The 18,565-nt window shown below is 27.4% G+C and overlaps 1 protein-coding gene across 2 annotated transcripts; it reads left to right on the top strand.

The window, feature by feature from the left end:
- Positions 1-1,768: 1,768 nt before the first annotated feature.
- On the top strand, positions 1,769-17,926 carry LOC113799570 (uncharacterized). Of its 2 annotated transcripts, XM_027350225.2 has the most exons (4): positions 1,769-4,225; positions 12,725-12,859; positions 16,701-16,815; positions 16,892-17,926. In XM_027350225.2, exons 1-4 carry the CDS (start codon positions 2,782-2,784, stop codon positions 17,145-17,147), a joined length of 1,950 nt encoding a protein of 649 aa, XP_027206026.2. In that variant the 5' UTR covers positions 1,769-2,781; the 3' UTR covers positions 17,148-17,926. The 2 variants fall into 2 exon arrangements, with proteins under 2 accessions (XP_027206026.2, XP_027206027.2); XM_027350226.2 differs by lacking the exon at positions 12,725-12,859 and having other exon boundaries at positions 1,786-4,225.
- The last annotated feature ends 639 nt before the right edge of the window (positions 17,927-18,565 follow it).

The raw sequence follows: 18,565 nt of genomic DNA, 5'->3' as shown, positions 1-18,565 counted from the left end.
TAATCATTGATAGTAAGTTTGTCGTTAATTTTTTAATTTTTTTTTCTTCCACTTCATTCTCTTAATGTTAAAAGTTTCATGTTTCCAGGATGATGATGATGATGAACATGTCATGTGCGTTTTGTTGTTGCTGTAAATGGTCATTATCGTTTTGCATAACATCAGGAAAGAAAATCATTATCTTTGCTGATAATTATTATGATGATGATGTTAATAATGTCCGATTTGTTTTATTATATGATGTTTTTCTGTTTATGATTTATGTATCCAAAATTAAATAATTATCAGATACTACAGTCTATAGAAATTTCCTATGAATATTTACTTGATCAAAATGTCATAAATGTTTTCCATTCTAAATCCAGATAATTGAATTTTATCATATTATATATTTCTGAAGGAAATTGAATACAAAAACATTAGGATCCATGGCCATATTGTTAATGTAAAAAAGAAAGAAACAATGAAAGAACAGCAGCTCAATGTTTCATGAAGAACATACAACAACAACAACAAAAAAGTTTGATGATGTATGAAATTGGCCAAATATTGGTGTGCTTTGTGTATACATGATGTTTGTATTTATGATCATCATCATCATCATTTTTCAATCACCAAAAATTGACATTGGTGCAGCATATATAGCATTTTATACATATGTCAAACTCAATATTATTCCAATCAACCATGTTGTTGTTGTTGTTGTTAATATTTGGAACCGATCAAATATTGCTCGTTTTTTTTCTTCTTATTTTGATTCGAAGTACGTCATCATCATCATCATCATCGTATCGGAACTTCACATCATAGAATTGTAATCGTTTCAAACAACCGAACCGAACCTAACCGAAAAGGAAGCTAATATTATTATTGGTACACTCCCATATAATACTTGTCGTATATAGTCAACAACATTATTCTATACCACTACGATTCGAATGATTTTTTTTGAATATTAGGAAAAAAAATTCAAAAAAGTAAAATGAAACCAGTTTTTTGTTGTCTTTGGTCTAATATATGTGCATGTGTAGTGGCTGGCTGGCTGGTTGGTTGATTGGCTAGCAACCAACCAAAAAAAAAAATCTCACCAGAAAAATTTCCCCAAAACAACAAAATTACATTGAGAATATCCTATCTGTTCTATCATTATATAGCTGAATTCAACAACAACAACAACAACAAAATTAAGGTTGAACCAATAACTAATTGGAAGACGCCCATTTGCTTCATTGAATATATTAAATGGCGGGTTGGCATTTTCACACACACACACAAACACGCACATCAAGTACAATATCAAAATGTGTAGCAAAAAAAGAAAGAAGAAAATCTACAATATGAAAACTATTTGATTTGACAATAGAGATGTTGAATTATATATTATTTGGATACATACAACACATACATTGATGATGATGATGATGATAATCATGGGAAGGAAAGAAAATAAATGATGAAAATATCATTATTTTAACAAATACAGTGAAAGAAGAGAAAAGGTTTTTTTTACAAAAATATATACCACCACCAAAAAAAAAGAAACAGCTTTTTTTTTGTTCATTTGGTATGTATAATCATGTATATGATGATGGTATATATTCAATCAATGAATTTTGTTTTTGATTATGAGAAAAAGAGAGAGAGAGAAAAAGAGATGGAAAAAAACAGGAGATGAAAAGTTATATTGAATATCTATAGAATGCGAACATATGAACAAACAAACATATGGTGAAAACTGATATATTGATCAAAAAAAAATCATTCTTGTTATTGCTGCTACCCTACCATAACCAGTTATAATAAAAATATCTTTACCTATCTTATAAATTCAACAAGCTAAAATTTATATTATAAACATACCAACAACAATATGAAGATATTGATGATGATCATCATCATTACAATGTTGTCGACATTTCTAAACACACCAATACACACACCCAGATAGATAGATAGATAGAAAGAAGAATGTGATTGACTTGACTTGACTCCTTCTTTCTCTCACATTATCTCATTCATTCATTCATTCACTCTCTTTTTTTTTAAAGTTGCCCTATGTGCTTGAAGAGAATATAGCCATTATTATATTAAATCATCATCCAAAAACAAATAACCAAACAAACAAACAGACAAAAAAACAACAACTCTCAATTTGGCATCTTCATTTCCATTCCAGAACGTTTGTTCGAAATACATTTGATCTATTCGCAACCGAAACAACAACAACGACAATTCAAATGTGTTGTTGTTGTGGAAAAGTTTTTCTCACTATTGTCTATTCTGATCATCATCATCATCGTCATTTTAATTATCATCAAATTCATTTCTAAAAATCAACCCATGTTTTTTCATATTCAAAAAAAATCAATTTGTTTTTTATTTGTAGTTGATTGTTTTTCTTCGTAAAAATCATTCACTTAAATTATTGATCTCTTCATCAACATTCGTTTTTCATCTTCATCATCATTAATTTGAAAATATTCGATTAATTTTTAAATTAATCAAATGAGATTTTTTTTTCGTTTTTTGTGTTTGTGATTTATTCGAATAAAATTTAAAAATCCATAGAATTTGATTGATTAAACACTTATTGATTATACAGTGTTCATCTTCATTATCTGTCATACATTCCAGAAGAATTATCTATTTATTTATTCATATTTTTTTTGCAATCCTTTGGATCGGGTTTCTTAACATTTAGAACCCCGATCGAAAAAAACCGTCAAAATTTGGTTATACGAGAATCTGTTTGGGCCATATTTGCTTTTAAAGCAAAGAAATATGGCTTTAGATATAACATCAAGAAATTCATCATTATCAACATCCGAGTCATCTTTCAATCATCACCATCATTCATCGTTTCAATCGTTGATGATGACAACAGCAGCAGCAGCAGCCGCAGCTGCTGCAACAACAACAACGACCACTAATAGCCCAATCAATAGCGGTTCAATTGAACATTTATTGAATAGCTATTCATCTCAGGTCCATAACCACCATCATCATCATAATCAACAACAGCAATCACAACAACAGTCAACAATAACAACAACAACAGCTAAGTCAGCGATGGAGGACGCAACCTTATTTCTTAAGGCAGCAGCTGCAGCTGCAGCAGCAGCCGCGGCGGTGTCCGCCTCTGAGAACGCGGCCTCACCTTGTCCAACAACAAGTTCCTTGCCAGAATCACCAAAGTCACCAACACCGATTTCATTTTCACCACTTGTTCAACAGACTTCGAACGAATCAGACGATAATAATATTGTCAACACAGCAATCACAATGGGACGACCAGGATCGATTTCACCACCACAACCATTAGCATTAACTGGCCATCATAATCGAAACCAACATAATCAACATTTTGGCCAAAATTCTCATCAAATTCGAGTGAAAAGTCCAAAAAGTCCGCCAACGGCTTTAGGATCATCACCATTGGAAAAATTACAAAGCCTTAGTCCGAATACTATAACTCTTTCATCTTCAACACAATCTTCATCATCATTGACAACGACAACATCGCAAACTACATCACAAACAGTAGCTGCTGTTCAGGCAGCTGTTGCAGCCGCTGCTGCTGCAAATTCTATCGTTGAACAGACAACACGTGCATTGAAATTCTCTATTGATAATATTCTATCGCCCGAATTTGGCTTAAATAAAAATGATTTTACAAGCCGTAGCCTATTCTATGCTTATTATCAACAATTTCAAGAAAAATACTCCTGTTTCAATTTAGTCAAATCAAATAATAATAATAATAGCAATAATCAACAACAACAACTACAACATCAACAACGATCGAATAATAATCATCATGTCAAAAATCATTCCACATTTAACAACAATAATAATAATCATCGTAATAATAATAATAATAAGCTTTCATTTGATATAAACACATTGGTTTCATCAAATAATCATGAACGTAAAACAAAAAAACAACGTAAACGTTCCGATTCTGAATGTTCATCAATCAGTTCATTAAGCAACACATCAACAACAACAAGAGAAACATCAAGCATTAATTTTACTAATGGAAATTCAAATACCGGTATGATTGGTGATCAAAATAATAGTAAAGATTCATCATCGACAGCAACAACACCTACACCTAGTATTGAACAATCTGGTAAAGAAGTATCATTGGAAGAGAAGGCAAAACAACCAGTTCTATGGCCTGCTTGGGTCTATTGTACAAGATATTCTGATCGACCATCATCAGGTAAGCAGATTTTTTTCAAATCAAAATATTAAGATTCTTTTTTTTTGGTTAAGATTGATATTTTCAAATGAATTGAATTGTTTTTGATTGATATTTATTAGTTCTCAAATGTTGATGCAAAACCAAACTATAGATTTTTCAACAACAAAAAAAAATTACCATGTTTCAATTGTCTGTGTGAATGTGTGATATTCGTATAAATCAATTAGACAAGAATAGATATCAATAATCTAAATTAATTATAATCATTGTTTTTTTTGTTTGTTAGTTTCAACTAAATTTAGTGATTTATGACTTTTGCTGTCGCTGTTGTTGTTGTTGTTGTTATAATGTCAATTTTTTCTAAATAGTTGTTGACGACTTATCAAATGATTATCACCACACACAAACACAAACACTATTTAGAAATTATAATGACATTTGTCCATTCTTTTGATTTTCAAGCTACCTGTGTGGCATATATGTATGCTCATCTCATTTGGTCATCATTATCTTTATTATTGTTAAAAATTGTTTACGGTCATTCAAAAAAAATTCGTGGTCATTTTTTTTGTTACTTGCTTTGCATTCATTTCATAACAATGGGAAAAAAATTTTCCCATTGTTTGTGTTTTCTGACTGTGAGGACTTTATGGTCCATCTTCCCATTGAATGTTGTGAATTTTTTCTTCTTCTATTATTTACAATGAAAATCTAACTTATGGTTTATCGTATTAAAACTGTAAACGGTACATTTATCCAAAAGTCAAATGAAAATAGAACTTCTGAAATTAGTATTGAATTTCTAGGTCCGTAAATTTTTTTTCATTCATTGATTTTTTTTGATATCATTTATAAAACGTTTGTTGTTAGTGTTTACGTATCAATTGTTGATAATCGTGATGTGTGTGTGTGCTAATGTGTATCGACGACCATCTACCACCAAGTTAGCTAGCTAGCTAAAAAGGCGTAAACGACCACAATGGCCAAAAGTCAAAACACATATGGCACCAATTTGATTGATTATTATGAACGGGGACCGCACACAAACCTTAAAACGTACGTGGTCGTACGACTTGGTACCGTTTAATTTTATATTTGCTAAACTTTTGTTCATCATTATCATCCGTTATCAGTTGATTGGATGGAAACACAAACGATGATGATGATGATGATGATGAACAACTAAAACTCATCGTTGGGACAAATCAATTTTTTTTTCACTGTTCGCTTTATCTCAAAATGGTTAGAAAAGAAAGTCAGGAAAAAAAATAGAGCAATATTATTATCATTATTATGAGGATTTTGTATTATTGAATGAATGGAACAAAAAAGTCAAAGAAAAATGAAAATTAATTTATTGAACAAGATATCTTCTTTGTCATTTATCTTTTTTTTTCATTCTTTCTAAAATTTTACAATTCAAATTTCATTGATTTGCAACGTTTTTTTTTGTCTATCCAAATCCTCTTCATTCATTCATCTCTTTATCTATTATAAACCATGCTTTATTTGCTTTATTTGACTTTTCCATTTTCAATGTGATTTGGTGTGGTTTGATGATTTTGATGATGATGACGTTGAAGGAAAGAAGCAAAAAAAAATGAAATAAAGCAACTGAATCTGCATGTCTATTTTGTTATTCTCTTTCTCTCTCTCTCTTGATGTGTGTTCTATTCACATTAGTTTTCATAACAATTGATTTCCGTCAAATTAGTTTACAGATGAAAATAAATAATGAAGAAAAAAAACGGTCATCCAGACCGAATTGAATCTTCCTTTTCGATTATCAATTACATCCGTTATCATCATCATATGTCCTATGTTGACCTTTTTTCTATTGTCATCAAACAAACAAAACTGTGGAAACAAAAATGTAAACATTGAAGACATTTATCACAAACAATTTAATTTTGTCAAATTATTTTGTAAAAAGAAATATTCTTTTCTTTTCTTCGTTTAAATTGACTGTCAAAAAATTTCAATATTCAATCAATAATCTTACATCTTATTTGTTTGTATTCTTTGAATTGAATCTCTTTATACATAATTGGTTAATAATTTTTACTTCACTTAAATTATCGATAAAGAAGAAAATGATGACCAGAAGCTAAAAACATTTATTTGATGGTTGATTTTTTTCTGCGAAAGAAATATTTTACAAATTAATCGAATCTTTTTTTTCGCTTAATTGCTTTGGGAAAAAAGAAATTTTTTTGATATAATTTTGTATAAATTAAGCCTTTAATTTATGGACATCGGAATTTTATTATAATCATCATTATCATGAACCCTGATGTGATATGGTAACTGTTTTTTGAAAATATTTTGTAAAAAAATACTAAATTAAAAACCAAAACCATTGAACTTTATTTTTAGGAACTTCTTCTTTTTTCAGACCAAAAAAAAATCATCATTTTGGTTTGCAATTTGAAAGAAGATAATTTGGAAAATCTTCTCCCTTTCTTCGGTGATCATTCGAAAAGATGGATTGATCACACAATATACAAGATGATCATAATCAATTGATAGTTTTTTCCTTTTTTGTTGTTGTTGATAATATGGATAAGATGTATGGATAAATATTTTATTTGATTTGAGTTTTTTTTTATCCGGTAATATATTACTTTGCTAGTGATGGTTATTTACCATCTGAACTTGATTTTTTTTTGCATTTCGATTATTTTCATTTCATTTCATGTTTTTTTGGCAATCTCCAAATCAATGCCGACAACGCTCAATTGGTAAAAAAAACATACATATGCCACCAACGTCGTCGTCGTTATCATCGATGTTGTTGTTAGTCAATGGCTTTATTATGAATGAATGAATAAATAAAATGGTCAATATATTTATTATTATTTAAAAAAAAATACCGGTGGCATGTTTTGTAACAAAATTGAAATTTTTTTTCAAAGTAGAAAAGTTATTTTGTGCTTGACTTGACTGATAAATTGCCTGTATCGTTATTCGTTTCTTTTATTCATATTTTTCATTTTCTACTCAGGATTTATATATACCTGATGGACTAGATAGACACTTAATTCTCAATGAATGAATGAATGAATGAACTTATTTTCAATAAGTTGGTTTGTGTTTTGTTTGAATTGAAATATAATCTACTGTGTGGCCCCCAATAGTTTATTTGTTTTATTTTAAATATAATTCTTTTTTTTGTTGTTTGGATCTGATACAATCAATTTGGCCTTGATGACATTTCACCAGGTTTGTTCATCATCATCATCATCGTTATGTTTATTTTATCTATTTGATCTCTCAGTTTGTTAGTGTGTTGACAAATTTCATTCAATTATTTGTCTCTATCTCTATCTTTTTCCATTCATCTTTTGTCATTCATGTTTTTGTTTTGTTTGACAATTGTCAACAAAAAAGCAAAAAAAAAGAAAAGAAGAATACAATTATGATAATAAGATATATATATGGATCTATACCTTTTGATGATATAATTGAATTTTTTTTTCTTACTTGCTCGCCAATCGATTTTAAATGATGAAAAGATTTTTTCTCTCTCTCTCTTCATTCATCGTTATTTTCAGGTCAATCAATCAATAGTAAAGAAGAAAAAAAAATCTAAAGAATGATGAGAAAAAAAACGAAAGAAAATTTGCTTTATGTCTATGTTTACAATATTCAATAGAAAAAAATTGTCGCAGTTTTTTTCCATAGGTTTTCGTTTCCGATTTTTAAAAATTTTCTTTTCGAAGAAAAAATTCATTTCATTTTTTAATCATTTTTTTGCTGATATCTATAGCAAATATTTTCTGATTCTCTTTTGTGATTGACATTTTGAAAAAAAATTATATTAACATTTGCAATGAAGAATTTCGTGCCGCTGTTGTCGATATTTAAAGAAAAATTTTTATATGTTTGACGATTAATTAGCCAAACTACAATCATCATTATAATCATCATGTCAATAATAAAAAATAATAATAATAATAATCTCCAGGATGTTTACAAGGATTTTTTTTATGACCATAAAATTGTGATGAAACTAGATTGATAATAATAAAAAAACACATCAAAGTGAGAGAGAGAACGATGATCATAAAATCATATCTATGAAATATAAATGTTATGATCACTTGCTGTTTGATGATAATGATGTTTGATGTTTGATTCTTGTAATCAAAACAACTGATAAGGTGATAAATGTCGAATTGAAAATGATGAGAAAATTTAAAATTATAATTAAGCTATATATTTGAAAAGAAAAATTGAATCGTAAACACATTTCATGGATGTGTTTTTTTCTCTCTTTTTTTATAATCAATTTTACCTTTTATGATGACAGCCATATAACAACAACAAATGTTGAGAATATTAATAATTTTTTTTTCGATTCAATTTTAACTCTTTTTTTGTTGTTGTTGTTGTTTCGTTCCACCATCCTCTGTTTGCACATTCCGAATTTTTTTTGGCTCATTATTATTGACATATAAAAAAATTTGAAACGGAATTTTTCAGTTTAGAAAAATTCTTTGAACATTTTTTTTAATGTGTGCGTGTCTGAATGCCAAATGACGCGTGTCACGATAATCGTCATTATTATTTGGAAGAAGGAAAGAAAAAAAATTGGTCTAAACGAATCGAATCGTAATAAAGATGATGATCCAAGCATCATTTTGTTTGGGTACAGATAATTAAGAATTTCATTTTTTTTATTACCTTTATCAAGCCAGAACAAAACAAAACAAAACTGAAACATCCATAATAGTTGAAATTATTATGACCATTTTGATGAATTATTATTATTCTTATGATTTCGTTTTCAAAAAAAAACTAATAAAAATCCTGGTTAAATTAAAATTATGAATTTTTTCTCTTTTTCCCCTTTCATTTTTATCACATTTTTTTCAATGCTATGAAAAAAAACCGAAAAGATGAGATATTTTTCCTTCATTGAATTGGATGGAAAGAATAAATTTGTGTGATGTGAACATAAATCCTGTGTCTGCTATATAAAATATGTATGGATGATAAAATGATTTTCTCATATGTCAAATAACAATTTTTTTATCCTTTTTTTTCATATGTCATTTTTTTTGGTTGATTTGGAATGCAATGATGATGCTTATTCTTTAAATCTAATTCGAATGAAGAAAAATATTCGAAAATCTCATAAAGTTAGTCGTATATAATCAGCAGGAGATGATTATAATGTTTATGTTTATGTTTTTTTTGTATACAACAACAAGCAAGACAGATAAAAATGTTTATTTTTTTAATTAAGACACATTGTGTGATGTTGATGAAGAATGTTAGAGTGGAAAAAAATCATTTTTTTCTGGTTTGTTTGAGAAAAAATGAATAAAGAGAAATGAAATCACATAATCGATTAGTCTGAACTCAATTTTTTCAATATATTATATATAAAGAAAGCGATCAGATTAATGATTGTGATGAATAACATTTGAAAATCTAACTGACAATTGTAGATTTACATTTCGATTACTGCAAAAAAATAAACATTTTATCGGATTGAATTTTCAAGATTTTCCAAACAGTTGTTGTTGTAGTTTTTTCCGGTCAAATAACTGCGTTAATTAGGAAAAAATTTTAGAGAAAATTTTGTAGTATCAAATTATTTTTTTTTCTTGAAAAAAGTAATTGAATCCAAATATAATGATGCTTATAATTGATGATGATGATGATGATGGAATCGATTTTTCATTATTTTTATTTATTATTATTTTATCAACAAACAGACAGAAAAAACCTTGAAAAGTAAAGATTCAAAAAAAATAAAAATTCATTTAGATTCAATGTTACGGACCATTAGTTTTAAAATAAAATAATATTAACTCATCGCTGACACACGACAATCAAATGATGTTGTTTTTTTTTTGTTGAAAACTTTTTCTCTATTTTATTGAAATGAAATGAAATGGTCGGATGGATTGAATCAACGTTTTTTTTTGTTCAATGATGATGATAATAACTCTACGACACTTATCTCTATTTTTTTTTGCAAAAGAAAAATAATCTTTTACACAACAATTTTAGTGTGGAGAATTTTTTCTTTTCATTTATATAATCGACTACTATTCCGAATAATATGTAATATTGATATTGATGATAGTAGTGTTATTAAAATATCGAAAGAATTCGTTCATTCAAAACTGATAGTCGGTAAAAGAGATTGGGAGAGAGAGAGAGACAACTTTCCATACAATATTCTTTCTTTTTAAATCATCTCGATTACCGATTAGTTATTCATGTCAAATTGACTTGAAAAAAATGCCATTGTTTTTTCGTTAAACTTGCAAAGAGGGAGAGGGAAAGAGAGAAGGCAGCAATTTTTTCCTTTTTGACAAATAAATGTTAATGAACGTTTTCGTTTCACAAGCCATCATGTTCGATTTGACAGATCAACACAAGCAATAAGCAACGAATAATAATAAGGAATGGAAAAAAAATTCCATTGTCTCAATATAAATCGTGTATAGAAGACTAAATAATAATAATAATGATGATGATGATAATAATGTTGATGATGTGGATAATAATAATAATTCACACACTGCATTTAACATATTGCACGTGCATTACCATTACCATATATTTACAATACAAATTCTACTATACACAAATTCTTCTGTTGTTGTTTTTTTTGCATCCAAGATCGAAAAAAAATGAAAACAAACGTTCCGCTTCAAATAGAATGAATGACACATGAATGAATGAATGAATGAATTTATTTACACGTGAATACCTCACATATCCAAAAGAAAATTGATTGAACAAAATCAAAAAATAAATAAATAAATAAATTGAAAAAATGTTATGTGTAATTTCGATTATATGGTTTGAATGATGATGATGTTTTTTTTCTAAACTTTTTGATTGCAAATTCATTCTGTTTCAATGTTGTTGTTGTTGTTGCTGTATTTGATTCAATGATATAATTTTTTTTGCGATAACAACAGATCAAAAGATATTAAGCGCTTTTTGATTTTGGCCACACACCTTGACAGCAAACATGATGGTAGTTTTTTTTGTTGAATAGATATTAGCCACTGTGTTGCCTTATGATAGTTTGATGATAAAAATGATCATCTGCCACCATTTTTTTTAAAATCGTTAAGGGTGACATCGAAATTTGACAAGGTGAACAGCCGATTTTTTTTTCTCATTTAAATACTCGATTCGAATGAAAATTATTGATATTCAACTTTATTCGGTATCTTATCTCTTTGAATTATTATATACAATGATTATCTAGGAAATTATTTCGGAAAAGTTTAAACGATTTGATGCAAATATATTAATCGATTACTATTTTTATGTTTAAAAAATTAAAAATACTCATGATGATGGCTGTCTTTATCTTAAATCAATTTTTTTTTACCATTTTTTTCATTCATAATAAGTTTATTAAAAGAAAAAAAAATGTCATCAACGTATGATGTTGACATTTTTGATGTTGGCAATGGAAAAAAAAGTAATTATCATCGTGATCATACAAACTCAATGTTGACTGATAAAAATTAATTAGTTAATTTGATTAATTATGATGAAAATTTACAATTTTCTCTTGTTTATTATTACTTTATATTTATAAAGTTGTTGAAATATGATTATTTTTTCTCCCGAATACTTTTTTTTTGTTTTGTTTTGATTCATTCAAGTTATACAGATTTATTACTAGAAAAAATTTAAAATGAATCATAAATGTGATGATGATTGGAAGATCTCGTTTCAATATTTTTTTTCATTTGAATATTCTCACTGAATTCTCACTGTATTTACATATGAAATGATTAATTATTGTTTGATTCTATTATCGAATATTATACAAATGGCATAAAATCGAATCGAAGCGGAAAGAAAAGGAAAGGAAAAACAACGTAAACACAAATGACAAATGAATTTATGGTTTAGGCCAAAACAAAAAAAAATTGCTATCGATAACGTTGTCAGATGATGAATGTTTTTTTTTTGATTTTTCATTTTTTTTTCATTCATCTTTGAAAATTCATTCATTTATCGTTTGTTTCAGCTTTTTACGAAAAATTTCACAATCTTTTTTTCGTCATTGATTCTTGAATGCATTGTCTTCAGAATAAATGAATGATGATGAATGAATTTTCATTTTTACAATTTCATGATGATATTTGTTAGAATAAACATTAGAGGAAAGGTCATTTTGTCTAATGTCCTGTCATTTTGGTTTCGTTTTGTCATCACATGTTATTTTTAAAATTTATTTAGTTTAGTTTTTCATTCTCACAAATATCAAACCTATTCAATTTGATTCATTTTTTTAAAAATTATTCAATAAATTATTCAATAAATTAATCATCGAATAGGTTAAATTAGGTTTAAGCTCTTTATCAGCTTTGTTTGTTTGTTTGTTTGTTCGATGATCAATTATTATGAATGACAATCTTGAAATACTTGAAATGTCTTCGGGTGATGATTCTTCTTAAACAAACAAACAAAACAAAAAATGTTTTTGAATTTCCTTGTTTTAAAAAAAATCTTGTTAAAATTCAGTGCTGAAAAAACTTGGTCTACAAACATCTGTAAAAAATGCTAAAGGAATTGATCAACGAATACAGACAAATAGCAGCAACATTATTGATGGCAACAATGGCAACAATCAAATAGAATTAATCAATCAAATAAATGGTAATGATGATAATTATGATTATAATAAACAAACAGACAATCAGGCAAAGTTAAAGATATAATTCCTAAAAAAAATCATCGTCATCATCAACAATAAATGTTTCTTTTTCTTCCAAAATGTAAAATACTTGTTCTGTATTTATAATTGTCACCATTTAATATTCAATACCGATAAACAGTACAAAGACGATAACAACAGTTACAAAACTGTCAAATCGATGTTTATTACCCGATTTTTTTTTCTCTCTCTCTTTCTTTTTATTCGCTCATTGATTCTAATTGCTTTTCGCTTAATAGAGCTACGAATATTATCTTACATTTAGACACACACACACACATATTTACGAGACATTATAGTTACTTTGGTTTATTCTTATTTTAACGGAACGCACGCGTGTCTACTATTTTGATCTGATTTTAATCTTCATTTATATTTGTTTTCTGTTTCAAGAATCTATCTCAATACTTATCTGGTGAACAAAAATACCGATCATGTCTAAAATAAAGCAATTATTTTCTGGTTTTATGACCTTAACTATAGTTCCTTTTTATTTTTTTAGCCGATGTTTGTCGCGGGTATTAACACATACAAATATACTTACAAACAAACAAAAAAAACGATAAAGAGAGAAAAAAGACCAATAAACACCATCATCATCATCATCTTCATACATCAACCAAGGTCTCGTATTAAACAAATTAATAACAACAGTATCAGTAGATCCATAATTTATCAATTATTGTACTTGGTGTGTTTGTTTGTTTGTTTGGCAAAAGGCTAATGTTGATGTTTGGGTTTTTATCTAACAATTTTCAGTTTCAAAAACAATGTTCGAAAAAAATAATACATAGAATCAAGTGTTTGGTATATTTTATAGCTAAAATAAAAGAAGAAAAATAATAATGAGAGTGAATAAAGCCTAACGACCGGAAATTTAATTTACCAATTATTCTATAGTATAGAGTATTTGCTATTGTTGTTTTTGTACAACAACAACAACAACAACAACAAACAATAAGATCAAATGAATAAAATTGTGATAAGATTGTGAACAATAATTTATACTGAGCAAAAAAAGAAAGAAAGTAAAACAACATACTATTCTATCCAATATTTCTATATGGATTTATGATTATTATTCTATCATATATTAAGTAACTTGACTGTTTACATGTTATGTGTAAAAAGTGTCAGAATTAATGACAATAAGCCTTTTTTTTTGTTCTTCATTCAGAAGTTCCAGAAAAAAAGTTTATTATTATATAATAATATTTTACATGAATAATGGTTATAATAATAATGATGATGATGATGATGATGATGTTTTGGGCAAATGTTAACATTTATATAGATTTTTCTACATTATTAGGTTCCATGATCATCATTGTTGTTGTTGTCTGTTGAACAGAATATAAATACTGAACAAACATTGGGACACATTCCATAGGGCAACTTTTTTTTTCTTTTTTTTTGTCATCATTATATATTATGTTGTTGTTGATACAATGAAAACTTAGTTTATAAATCGTTCAGTTATATTATATAATGATGCCATCCTCACCATCACAATGGATGATTGCTACCGGGTGGATAAATATAACTATATATAGTTTCAGAAAACACACACACACATATATATGGTTCGAAATTCTTTTATTTTAGCGTAAATATCCATTGGATAAACGCTTTTTAATAAAATTATTATTATTATTATATATCAGAGCTGGCCAAACTGCGGCTCGCGAGCCGCATGTGGCTCGCGAGCCACACTTCTATAATTCAAAAATCGAGGGTGAGGAGGGTGAGCTTGGCCACCCCTGTTATATATGGTTCGAAACAAATTGGTATTTAAAGCCCCTGGTTTCTATAGCTGGTTGTCTCCCACACTTTTATTATTATTATTTCATTTTCATACTTCAAAAGAGAATTTTATATTTCGATTATTAGTCTATTTTGTTCTCATTCATTCTATCATACTGGTATCTGGTTTTGGTGCGATAAAAATTTTTTTCTCTCTCTCTCTCTTTCATTCTCATTTATAAATGGTGTTATTCGATGGGATAATACACACACGGACATAGTCAATTTTCATGTCATGTCTGTCGTATAAAATGTATATTTGATGTATGTTTAGTTATCAACAACAACAACAACATATGATATTTTTATATATACAATCAAGAATATACTAAAGTAAAGCTTTGTTGGATTGACATGAACCATACGTTCACGTACATGAATATATTATTATTTTATTATAACCAACCAACAGAAAAAAAAAGAGGAAAATAATAATAATAACGGTTTCGTGAAAATTCAATTGAATCATCCTTTTTATTCCTCCTACACATACAAACACACATAAATTTCACATGGGCAAATCATAATTCATTCATTAATTTGGTGTTTTTACGGCTAAAAATACAATAACAATCAATTGATTGTTGTTGATGATGATGACATGTTTGATTATATTATTCCTTAATCTTTCAATCGATTTGTTCATATATGAAAAAAAATCAATTTTCTCAATATAGATTTTAAATTTATGAATAATTTTCATTTTTTTCCAATGATGACAAACATGTAATTAATTAAAAGTAAAAAAAAAATATTGAAAATATCTATTATCATTTTCATTATTATTATCATTGGATAAATAATAAAGGAAGAGAGAAAAAATACATGAATGTAGTAGTTGAAAGTTTTTTGAAAGTATTTTGTCTGTATCTAATTCGACCAACTGATTTTGTGTTGTTGTTGTTTATCATCATTCGAATTATAATAATAATGATGACAATCATAAACATAAACTGTCAACCTAAAATTATGATCAACAGAATTTGATAATGACGTGCCATTTTCCATTTAAGTCAATCAAAAAAAAACCATTTTATTCATTATACCCGACAGACGATTAGTTTGATGACTAAAGTAAATGCCACACACACCATACACAAACACAAACAAGATATAAAAGAATTTTCGAGCAAAAAAAGAACACTAAATAGGGAAAGATATTGTCATTATAAAGATCATCATTCTCATGATGATCGTGTGGTTGGAATTTTTTTGTTGTTGTTGTGATTTTATTTTGTCATTCTTTTCACATCTCTTTTTTCGTTCATTTTGTTTTCCAGCTCATTAAAAAGTAATTAGAAAGAATAACTTGTCACTATGTGTGTGGTAAGTATTTTGTTTGTGTGTGTGTATTCATGTGTTTGTTCATTTTGTTTTTTTTTCTGGTTAATAATGATAATGATCAAAAGCGGACAATTTTTTCTCCCCCCTTCTCGGTTCCAAACTAGCTAGACTAAACAATTGAAGAAGATGTTGATGACACTTTTTGAATAGTTGAAAATATTTTTCATTTGAAATGTGAAGCGACAAATAAATATATGATGTGGTGTATCCAACATCATCATCATCATTATCATGGTGGTCCTTTTTGGTTAATATCATTAGCTCGTTCATCACTGTCATTTAAATTCATTCATTCATTTGAAAAGAGAAAGATAGGAAAAAAGAGAGATTTATATTATTGTAATCTACAATCACCTAGAACGCACATGGTGAAATTCAAAAAACATGATGAACATCTATTTTGAATTTTTTTAATATATTAATTTTTTTCTTTCAACAAAATTTTTATTTGAATGTTGATTGATTTAAGAAAACAATGATTTAATTTTTCATTTTCAATAATATGAATTGACTAGGTTTCTTTGCATTGACACTAATTATAATCTCAATCAAATTTTATAACAATTACACACAGAAATTTTTAAATGTATTTTGTTCGTTTAATTTATTATTATTTTTTTTCATTCTTATATATAGGTCCAAGATCTCGTAAAATTAAGAAAAAAGAGAAAAAAATTGATGAAAAAAGGCCTAGAACAGCATTCACTGCAGAACAATTGGCGCGATTAAAACAAGAATTCACTGATAACAAGTAAGTTATCCAAATCTAATTATTAATTTATATGAATGATGATATTCTAATTTGCTATTTTTTTTTGACGATTTAGATATTTAACTGAAAAACGACGTCAAGATTTGGCACGTGAATTAAAATTAAATGAATCGCAGATAAAAATATGGTTCCAGAATAAACGTGCTAAAATAAAAAAATCAAGCCCAGGTCGTGGACCATTGGCATTACATTTAATGGCACAAGGCTTATATAATCATAGTACAATGGCTATCGATAGTGATGATGAAATTGATGAAAATTATAAAACAGCTTCATCACCTGGCCTTTCCGAATCGAGTAAAACAAGTTAAATAATTACATCAATCAACCAATCAATCAAACAAATATCTGATCAATTTGATTAATTATTCAGTTATAATTTATTTAATAATCTTTAATAGAACATAAAAATTCATTTTCTCTTTTCGTTTGTAAATATTATTAGTATTATCAATGATAATAACGACGCAAACATACACATACACTTATACACACATAAACAAATCTTTGATCGAAATAAATGGCCCGGAATTTCCTTCAATCACATCAATTAATTTCATCATTTCAATCTTTTTTTTTCATCTTATTTTGAAACAAAATAGAATGAAGAGTAGGGAGAAAAAGGTTTTTTTTCTGAAAAAAAATTGGAAAAATATTCAAATGATACTCAAATAAATCAAATTTACTTTAAATGACACATCTACACATACAGATTGATCAATTACCTCGTTCCAATCAATCACAAATTAATTATAGTCATATCTTTGAAAGATTTCATGCATTCATTTATTTACATTTATTACATTATCAATTGATAATGTTAATTGATAATTTGACAATTGTTGTAAAATTAGTTTCAATAAACAGAACAGATAAAAACCATTTCCATCATTTTCAAAATACTCTTAATTTTGTTTTTGTTTTATCTAAATAATCTTTCCGATTAAGATAACGATCGTTAATTATTGTACATATTAAAAAAAATTGTTTCTGGATTCATGATGATCATCAACAAAATCAAAATGTATTACCAACAGAGATTCAAAAAAAAATAATAATAATAATAATAAAATGAACTATAGTATTTAAATTACCTTATATACAGGGCTATTTGGACCATTCCGCTTGCTTACATATGCGACAGTGGCTTATATAAGAGGCTTATACTTTGTAATCCTATATGGCGATGGCAATTTTTGTCTTAGGCAACAATCTGTTCAAAAGAATTTTATGAGACATTTCAGCGTAATTGTGTATTAGATATTAGAGAGTTTTTTACAAAATTTTTTATAATTCTGAGGTGTATAAATGATATGCTGAAAATAGATATCCCCAATACGAATTTGAATTTTGAATTTCGTTTTGTTTTTTTTTTTTTGTTGAAATGACTTCTAGGCTGCCTTCTAGTGTCCTGTTTTTGAAACTTCGAAATTCATATAAAATTATATTTGGCAAAATATAATTTTGATATGATTTCATTATAAACAAAGAAAAAGACAATTTTGCTGGTTTTTTTAAAAATTATTCTTGTTATAACACTTATAAGTTTATTCATAATTATAATTGCAACAAGTCCAAGGTTAACTTTTCTATTGTGTTATTCAACTGTTTATTATTATAGTTTCCTCGATTTTTCATTTTAAATTATTTAACGAAATAAATGAAGTTATTTTGCTTGTTACATTTTAGATTTACATTGACAATTATTTTCTTAGTTAATTGTTTGCAC

Source organism: Dermatophagoides pteronyssinus, unplaced genomic scaffold, assembly GCF_027571235.1.
Source record: "Dermatophagoides pteronyssinus isolate colony J.1.1.1.1 unplaced genomic scaffold, Derpt_VIB-CSIC_2022.12 sq0007, whole genome shotgun sequence".
Lineage (NCBI taxonomy): Eukaryota > Metazoa > Arthropoda > Arachnida > Sarcoptiformes > Pyroglyphidae > Dermatophagoides > Dermatophagoides pteronyssinus.
The sequence above is the reverse complement of the archived record's forward strand: the minus strand, read 5'-3'. Positions and strand labels throughout refer to the sequence as shown.

Excerpts from the sequence above, each read along its gene's own strand:
- LOC113799570 (XM_027350225.2), top strand. The coding sequence starts at position 2,782 with ATGGCTTTAGATATAACATCAAGAAATTCATCATTATCAACATCCGAG. Across the intron at positions 4,226-12,724 it reads TTCTGATCGACCATCATCAG|TGCTGAAAAAACTTGGTCTA; the intron begins GTAAGCAGATTT and ends GTTAAAATTCAG. Across the intron at positions 16,816-16,891 it reads CAAGAATTCACTGATAACAA|ATATTTAACTGAAAAACGAC; the intron begins GTAAGTTATCCA and ends TTGACGATTTAG.